Below are 9,295 nucleotides of genomic sequence, written 5' to 3'. Positions count from 1 at the left end.
TTTTCCTTAGTGAGAGAGTAAAAAGAAGGAAGGAAAAAAATGTGTGGCGATGCTCCTGTGAGCTCCTCGCCGGCCTTTTAAGCAGCTTGTGGCTTGCGCATTAGTATCACCATGAGATGGGCCATGACGGATAAGGAGAGAGGATGAATTCGAGAGCAGCGGTTGCCATGAATTAATTCTAAGTGAAAGAACACGAAGGAGAAGGAAAGGTAGAAGAAGAGGAGGACGAAGGGATGGGGGAGAGGTTGGGTTGCTGAACATTTAGGACGTTATACTCTCTGCTAGTTCCTAACTAAAATTGTAATTACTCCGAAATCTTGTGGTCCCTAATTCCTTGTAAAGCCTGCAATTGAATTACATTCTCGATATGTGCAGCATTTAATGAGAAAACTACTTAAAAAGTACAAAATAAAGTCTAATTTGGCCCCTGAGTTGTAAACTTCATGATACCTTATTGTCTGATACTTGTTTTTTGAATAAAACAGTGGAGTACCAATAGCTTGGAGAAATGCGAATATGAATGGCACAATTTATCCTTAGTTTTCATTGACGAGTAAAGATCTTCAACTCTCCTTTCCACCCCCAAGGTAAGTTAAAATGTTTGTATAAAGTCAGTAGAAGACCATTTCATGTAGAATCATACCAATGAGGTATCATTATGATATTGAGATTCAGTTCAGTTTATATACTGAACTGATTTGTAATAGTCTAAACCAAGCAAAACTATGTTGTGCTATCTAATTTTGGGTGATACCATGGCTGAAAGTGAGAAAAATTATTAAGAACTTATGTCAATATAGGATGCATATTGTACTACATCAATTGTACTATACTGAACTGGTAATGTATCAGTACAGTTATCAGTGTCGGTTTTGTAGATTTTGATTTTTAAAACTAAAGGTAGAGGGATAACTAGGCAAAACTATAGGCTACCTAAGGTAACTAGTCGCTTGCCTTGCTTTCGAAGGTCTTCACTATTACTAGAATCCACCAAGCTTCATCAAAGATGACCATAATCCACTAGATGACCATAATTGCTGCCGATGATCCCCAAATCCATCGGTGTTTGCTCTAAGATCCACTAGGGATGACATAAAATCCACCACCCAAAAAGAATTTAGAGTAGACACAAGTTAACGTCATTTAGATAAGCAAGATTTTATTTATGTGGAAAAATTGAGTATATAGGAGAGTATTTATAGACTCTAAAGCTTCTTACATTGATAGGGATGAGTGGTTGTCCATATAGAGTTTAACTAGGATCAAATAACTTGCAAACTAAGAAATCTAAAAATAAATACTTAGACTTAGGAGAATTTTGGATGAAAAATAATTTGATGGAAAGTTTCTGTCATCATAACAATCTGATAGCACACTAGCTATCATCAGATGGTGTACTTTCTCACACCATAAAATCTGCCATCAAATTTCTAGCCTAGATTGCACTAACACCACTTTAGTAATTCAACTATAACTTTTCACTTGAGCTCCAATTGAGGCGATTAAATGATGTTGGAAAGCTTACACAATGGGAATGTCATGAAAGTATTTTGAGCATCAAATCTTGTGTCAACCAGGATGAAGTCATGTTTCGGACTATTGTGCACTGGAAAGTATCTGAGACAGAATGTTAAGTCCTTTGAATATATATGAATTATATATCACCTTGTTATTTTTTTTAGTTGGATTAAGAGTGCTCTAGAGATCGCCCCAAGGTTTTGTGATTGTGAGAGGTGGAGTCCGGCCCGCATCAAATCGACTTTACTAAGTGGATTTCACATAATAAATTTGCCATCAATATCCTCCCATAGTACCCATCTTAAAGTTTACACCACAAGACCAAGATGGTTAAAACCTATTTCACTGGACAAATCATCAATAGATGATAAGTATTTCTTTTTATTATTAAGAAATAAACAAAACCTACACAAACCTCAAAGTATTTATTTCTCTATCAGACTCATGGACTTTTACAAATTGGTTTGGGACAATCATTTGTTTCATGCCATCAAGAATCAACTGACTTCTATATAGCTCCTCATTAAACTTTCTAGGATACGAATCCACCAAATTATTAGCAACCTTTACAGAAGCTTCTTCATTCACTAGAATGGGCGGAAACCTAGCCAAATATTAGAGTGATCAAACCTAGTTCTCTCTTTGTGTGTGTATGTGAAAAGATGAATCCTATATTTCTTTCATCAACACAAGAGAGGTTACCAACCTGGCTAGTTGCATGGCACCCTTAGCTTCTTCATGGATGCCCATTGTGGTAAGTCTTGAATAATCCTCTCTTGCCAATGTATGCAGCAACTAATGATTAGATTTCTTGAGAGTAACCACGAAAGCATGAGCATTTAAGAGGATTTCATACATTTGATACCTCAAAAGATAAAAGAAAATTGTAATTATGGAAGAAGTTCTTACAAAGTGAAAGCAAAATCTTGGCAAAGCACTTCAACAGGAGAGATTGGATGCTATTTATCGAAAAAATTATGCATCTACGAAGACATGGATAAATACATCATACCTCAGAAAATTGCATATTGAGTTGCTAATGACTGTCCAATATTGTCACTCTCACTAGGGAACTCATGATTGTTACTAAATGAATGAACGATAGAATTTAAATAAGATGCAACTTTGGCCGAGAATAATCCATGGAAGCCCATGTCAAAATGTGCCCATCATCTCTAAGAGACAAGTAAGTGGGAATATTCCAAATGGTGGCTTTGCTATTAGTATGGAGATAGCTGTCCAAGGTTGTTAGATGTCATATCATGACATCATTGCTTCCTTACTACTAATTTGTTGAAAGTCTAAGATGATATGTGACCGTAATGCTCGATAAAGCTTAAGGCTTTACAAGACACAAGGATCATTCCACTTGCTCGAAGGATTGCTGCAAACTACCAACTACCACTCAGAATATGATCTTTTATATTGTGCTTACCATCCAATAGAGTACTAGTCATTAGCCTACATGACAATAAGGTCAATAGTGAAAAAAATTCTTTTGATGTGAGACTTAATTAACATGAGACTTATCAAGAATCTCCACAATAAAAAACAGGTGCCAATAACTATAGAAGATGGTGACCAATTTGGACATAGCATAATTGTCTGCGCACTAAGTAACCACTAACCACATTCGAACAAGCAGTTGCACAATCACTACCCAAAAAAAGGGTGCCGACCATGACTAATGTTGTGAGGAAAATAGCACAAATAGGATTCTTGCACATAAATTACATATACATGCATACATATATGTACATGTCCATATATATATATATATATATATATATATATATATATATATATATATATCTTCTTAGGTTATTACAAGGAAGAAGAGAAATTGGAGTTCAACTGCGTTTTATTGCAAGTACTAAGAGATATAAGCTGTCAGTCCATTTCAGAAGACTTGAACTTCGATGCAAATGTACATTTGGAAATACTCTTTGTTTAAGATATACTCCAAGCATGAACATACTTTCACGAATCCTTATTTGCACATACGTACATGGTCAAATTGATTGGCAACCTATCACCATTTGTCAAGAAGACCAAGTATAAGGCAGTGGAATTTTTTTTCACACACAACTGATGCAATTTATATAGCTAAGTTCTGCTATATTGTGCATCATTTACAGATTTATAGTAAGATCTACGATGTTAGGGTTTATGTGCACTAAAATGATAGCTATCAAATGTGTCTGCTTGTCTTTGCTAATACCCATCGTTAAGAGGAACTTCCAACTGCCAAGAAATCTATGAAAGGAACAACAGCCTCGCTGCAATTCTCCTTGGTCTCCTCCTGTTCCACTATGCTCGAGCAACACCTAGTATCATTAGAGTCAGTGTTTACTTGGAGAAAATCATAAAACTCAATTGAGTTCTCTCCATGTCTATCTCCATCTGCAATGATTAGCATACCAACACAGTGAGAACTATGTTGTAATGAATTCACCATGCAATAAAACTAAATTTTACAAATTCAGTTACCTGCAACCATGCTGGGATAATAACCATGGATCTCAGAATAAAACTCTTTGTGCTTCTGATGGTTAGTAGCTATGGAGCTACTGTACCCTCTACAATGTTTCTCCACCAATATAACAATATTTCTAGACTCGGATTTCCTCTCTTTATTCTGTTTGGATTTCTCATCTTTGACTGCAGTGCGATAAGCTCTCTTGGAGTAAAGTCTCGACCTCTCTCTACACCTTCGTGCCATGATCACATGCCAATGATTCTTGACCGCGTTGTCAGTACGACCTGGGAAGAGCCTTGCGATGATGGCCCATCGGTTCCCAAGAATTCTGTGAGAAGCAAGGAGCCGTTCTTCTTCCTCTGGGGTGAAGGGGCTGCGATTGATCCTTGGGTCCAACTGATTGAGCCATCTCAGCCTGCAACTCTTGCCTGCTTTAGATTTTGTTTAACATGTTACTAACTTTCACAAGCGAACTCAAAACTTTGAACATATGCAAAAGAAAAACAAATCTTCAAGTTTACACAATACGTTCTTTTCTTTTTTTTTTCAAAAGAAGAAACATTAGAAGGAAAATATGCTAGAAAAAGCAGTTCTCTCTGCCAAGAAAAGGAAAAAAGAAAAAGAAGAAATAGTCACAGATGAACTAAATTGAACCTGATCTCCCTTGAAGCTTCTTAGCGATTGCATTCCAGTTATGAGGGCCATATTGGCCGACCAATTCCTTGAGCTTCTCATCCTCCGCTGGCCTCCAATGGCCTCTGCTGCACATCTTATCTGAAGAATACAAAGAAGGGGAAAGATAAAGAAAACACTTCAATATATCTATTGATAAAGCTTCTCCTTCTTTAGTTTTGATAGATTTTCTCCAACCGTGAGAAGGGCCAAGAGAGACCAAGAAGCTAAAGGCGAAGTTTATTGCACCAGGTGGTGGGAGTTCTTTTTGTTAGCTGCCCTTAAGAATCTCTATCGGTGGAGAAGATATGGATGGCATAGATATGGTTGGGGGGAATATATTTTGAGAGGAAGAAGACAAGGGCATAAAATGGTGTGAAGATTTGAGAGGAGGTATATAAAGAAAGAGCTTTTCTGGTTAGTCTGAGAGAAGACAGAGAGTTAGGAGATTGTCACACCAGGCACTGATGGTACGTGTGGGCTGAAAAGCAGTATTTTTATTATGTATAGGTGGGGGAGAGAGGGCTGACGAACAGTATGCTTATTATATATAGGTGGGGGCGAGAGAGAGAGAGAGAGAGAGAGAGAGAGAGAGAGGTGGGATAGGGCTGCTTGGTGGGGTGGACACCGATCCGCTTTCGACCTCATCAATGTTTCCAACCTACAGCTGCCCAAAACCAACCTACCTCTTTTCTCCGCATGCGCAAAAAAAAAAAAATCTCACTCTTTGGAACGAGGTTGTATCGTTAGGGCGAAAGAAGGTTTCACCTTCACGTTCATGCTCTTGCACCATTAGATCATCGATTGCACAAATCTGAAAGCACTCCAACCTCAATCATGCATCCACCTGCATAAACAATAGATGATCAAATGATAGATGGGTTGGAAGGAAGACGAATCTACTTTTACACGAAGAGTATAGTTCCCATCCCTCCATCTCTCTCTATTTCTCTCTCTCTCACACACAAATACATATATATATTGTTGGGGGAAAATAAACAGCCCCAAGGCCCGTAAACCGGCTGCCAGCGCCCGACCTGAGAACGTCCGACCTCTAAGTGTCTGACCTGAGGGCGGCCGAACTGAAGGCGCCCAACCTGACATGCAACTACGGTCTAAGCACCCTACCTCGGACGCCCGGCCTGACGCCCGACCAGGCGCACGACCTCGGAGTTCGCCGACCTCGGAAGCCCGACCTCGCCGCCCACTCACCACGGTCACATCCTTCTGAAGCTTAACCAGAGGCCATACCCTGTCACCGCCGCTAACAATTAACGCGCATGACTTCTGGCTTACTCAACCATTAATGAGCATGGTCCCTGCAGACCCTCGGCTCACTCAACAATTAATGCACATGGTCTCTGCAGACCCTCAGCTCACTCAACAATTAATGCACGCGACTCCTGTTATCTATGGGCCTCAAGCTCTTCACGGCAACTTAGCTCGGCTACGTCCGATCCGTCATGACAGCTCCCTGGCTCCGACCTGATCTCACACGGCAAGCCATTAATACATACGATCGTGCATTAATTCTGACGACATGCTCAACCATACGGTAATTTCGCCCCGTCATATCACAGGTAATCCTATATCTCCCTATAAAAAGGGGGATTGGACCCTGAAGTCTGGGTGATATTTTTTCTCCCCTCCCACTTTTGAATACACTTGCCCCCTCTGACTTAGCCATCAGAGGGCCGGCGCCAGAAACCCCGGCCACCGGCTTTTTGCAGGCCACTTGCGGAGGACGACGCCCGTTGACGGATCGCCGCCCGCCAGTTCTTGCCGGAGGTCCTCCTTCCCAGCGGACCGGTCATCTCCGGATCCAGTTTCCAGCAATATATATATATATATATATATATATATATATATAAATATATATATATATATATATATATATATATATATATTCAAGTCACCGCATGTAACCCTGATACACAAATGGTGGCCTCTATATATGTAAGTTATTTTATAGTAGTCTATCAGTTATCAACAAATTAAAGTGATCAGATGACCCGGGAGGGCTCGTACGTGTTTTCCTTTCCTACATTTAGATCGTTATATTTAAGCTAGATAATAATGGTATAATCAGATGGCACGTGCAAACTTGGAGCCAATATGTGGTCGAGGGTCGAGCATAGAGTGAGTTGTTGCTGTCATGGGTACATGTTTGACAAAACACCCCATACTTGTGTTTTTATTACATGAATGGCCATTTCATAAATGCATGCAAGGGAAAAAAAAAAAAAAAAACACGCCCATGTTTCTTAATTTATTGTCAAGGCCTTCAAGAGACCTAGAGTTTCATGGTTAGCTGTGATCGAATCCTCTCTACATCCATCTGCCATGACTAAATCTAACTAAATATTCAAGTGATTTACAATAGGTCGTAGGATCACAATAAATATCGCAGCACATAGTACCAAAGATTTCTATGCTAGTATGTTAGTTATATTAAGATTAGGAATACTTTCTCAAAAAAGAAAAAAGTTACGGTTAGGAATATTGCCAATGTAGGAAATTTGAGAAAGCTATGTAAGCTGCTTTGGTCTAATTTAACTAGTCTAGAGGTAAAGATCCAGATGCTCCAACACATACACACGAAGAATCTACAACCAGCGTGACAAGTGTACCACTAAATCATTTCAAATGTAATGAAAGATGGTTTGGGCATGCAAGTTAATTAAGCTAGAGACTACATATTAGGAAACATTGTGAATGCCATATAAAATTGCTTTGAGGTATGTGCTGCAAATGCAGACCGTATATGTCACAATCTAAGATTTCATCCAAAAAGGCTAGCCGGAAGGTATTATTTAGATTCGTACTGCAGTGTCTTTTAGTCCACATAAGTTATGGATCGGGTCCGCTCTGATGCTATTTGTCACAACTCAGAATCTCACTCAAAAAGATTGGTTAGAAGATATTATTTTGATTCCTTAATCCTGTATAAGTACCCAAAATTTATCCAACAAATAATCAATGTAGGACTAAACACAGGCCCATACGAGTCATCATAGTATACATATCTGGAAGATGATTTTTTTATCTCAAAAGACCATATACATGTATATAATGTATGTATGTGTGTGTGTGTATAGATAGATAGATAGATAGATAGAGAGAGAGAGAGAGAGAGAGAGAGAGAGAGAGAGAGAGAGAGTTCTTAAAAGTTCAAAAGTAGTTTCAAAAATAATAAGGCCGATAGTATTTAGATCAGCAGCCAGGCACCTACAAAGGTCCTAAACTACAAAGCTAGATTGTGGCATTCCCACCAAGACGGCGATGGGATGGTGGTGGTTTTGTCTTCTAAGAGGGTGAATAATTTCCGTTTTATTGTAGTATAGCCTGATACGGGAGCAGTGGAACTGAACTATGGTACCGTTATCCGTTAACTTCAAATATTAATTGTTAAGCCCGAGGCATTCTAGGTTCTTGAAGGGTACGAAGTCTACTTTAACTATTGACGTAACACCCTCCTCCATGGTAGGGAATAATTGAATAAATTCTTGTAAACAAAGCAATACACAATTAGCTTCCTTTCATGCATTCAAAGAGAAGAGAGGCACATGAGACTGGTAACTGTCGCCATACATTGTTTTCGAACCTTTGGAACATACATCTTCTCTTTAGTGTATTTTTATGGAAACGTGAAAACGAAGTGAGCTAAAAAAGGGATTACTTTTCTTTCACTGCTAAAGTAAAATAGAAAATAGCTCTTCTCTATCACTATCTCTCTATGTTGTTGGAAGGATGCGTTATAGTTCTCTCAGGCATGCATAGACAATGATTTATCACAGGAACATCTTTTCTTAAGGGAGAGGTCGAAATATAAACCACCAAATTAATGTTCTCTAGTTAAAAAAACAGCACCTAAAGTTTCTATCTACCTTGTTTGGGACAGCAAGCTAAAGTTCAGCAGCCCATGCAAATTTGGACCTATAGGCTTCTCAATTCCCAATCAACATGCATGAACGGGATGATACATTTGATGGGACGAGATGCTAAACACTAAATTATAATTAGTACATGATAAGAAAATATTTTTCCAAGTATATATTTTGTACCTCATGAAGCATAGTCTAAAGAATGCTAGTACCTGAATTTATGCTTTGGAGATTAATAGTGGTTGTCCATTAATTACAGCCTAGCTACCATGGAAAGAAATCATTATCATAATTTCAAGACTTCAAGTGGCAGCTTTCATTCTTGAGCAACCTCTACGGTCCAAGACACTTTGCTTTTCTACTAAAGATAGGTTTGAGCCTTTGAGGTCCAAAGCGAAAAAAAAAAGGGATAGGTTTGAGGCGAATCTCTAGGGTTAGGGCTAGGAATTAGGGTTAGGGTTGGGATTTCTGGATGTAGAAGCTATCCTATACTTTCAGCCTGATAAATACTGTGAGGCCTACGTCCGACCCACTGAAAATGATCATGTTTCCGAGGTTCATTCCAATAGAATACCCACCATACCTAACCACATACTTTAGTTCGCCTACGTTTTGCCTCTCAAACCATTTCCTTTGGGAACAGTGTACCTTATGAAAGGGCTATTGTTTGTAATTAAGAAGCTTGCAGCCATAATGACAAGACCAAAGAAGCAGGATCATAAATTTTGTCCGTATCAAAAAG

The 9,295-nt window shown here is 38.9% G+C and overlaps 1 protein-coding gene across 4 annotated transcripts; it reads right to left on the bottom strand.

The window, feature by feature from the left end:
• Nucleotides 1-3,343: 3,343 nt before the first annotated feature.
• LOC103705801 (transcription factor MYB52-like) lies at nt 3,344-5,152 on the bottom strand. Of its 4 annotated transcripts, none has more exons than XM_088711786.2 (4): nt 4,890-5,152; nt 4,652-4,771; nt 4,009-4,428; nt 3,344-3,921 (listed from the first exon to the last, which is right to left on the bottom strand). In XM_088711786.2, exons 2-4 carry the CDS (start codon nt 4,764-4,766, stop codon nt 3,746-3,748), a joined length of 711 nt encoding a protein of 236 aa, XP_088567912.2. In that variant the 5' UTR covers nt 4,767-4,771; nt 4,890-5,152; the 3' UTR covers nt 3,344-3,745. The 4 variants fall into 4 exon arrangements, with proteins under 4 accessions (XP_088567912.2, XP_088567911.2, XP_088567913.2 ...); XM_088711785.2 differs by having other exon boundaries at nt 3,345-3,921; nt 4,868-5,152; XM_088711787.2 differs by having other exon boundaries at nt 3,345-3,921; nt 4,009-4,425; nt 4,868-5,149.
• Between the last annotated feature and the right edge of the window lie 4,143 nt (nt 5,153-9,295).

This window comes from Phoenix dactylifera, chromosome 15 (genome assembly GCF_051530095.1).
Source record: "Phoenix dactylifera cultivar Ajwa chromosome 15, Ajwa_hap1_PhDact_Kaust_v1.1, whole genome shotgun sequence".
NCBI classification, from domain to species: domain Eukaryota; kingdom Viridiplantae; phylum Streptophyta; class Magnoliopsida; order Arecales; family Arecaceae; genus Phoenix; species Phoenix dactylifera.
The sequence above is the reverse complement of the archived record's forward strand: the minus strand, read 5'-3'. Positions and strand labels throughout refer to the sequence as shown.

What these genes read in the sequence shown, in the direction of transcription:
- LOC103705801 (XM_088711786.2), bottom strand. Translation starts at nt 4,766, where the DNA reads ATGTGCAGCAGAGGCCATTGGAGGCCAGCGGAGGATGAGAAGCTCAAG. An exon ending in GAAGCTTCAAGGGAGATCAG is followed by an intron (nt 4,429 to 4,651) that starts GTTCAATTTAGT and finishes CAAAATCTAAAG; the next exon opens with CAGGCAAGAGTTGCAGGCTG. An exon ending in TTATCCCAGCATGGTTGCAG is followed by an intron (nt 3,922 to 4,008) that starts GTAACTGAATTT and finishes TAATCATTGCAG; the next exon opens with ATGGAGATAGACATGGAGAG.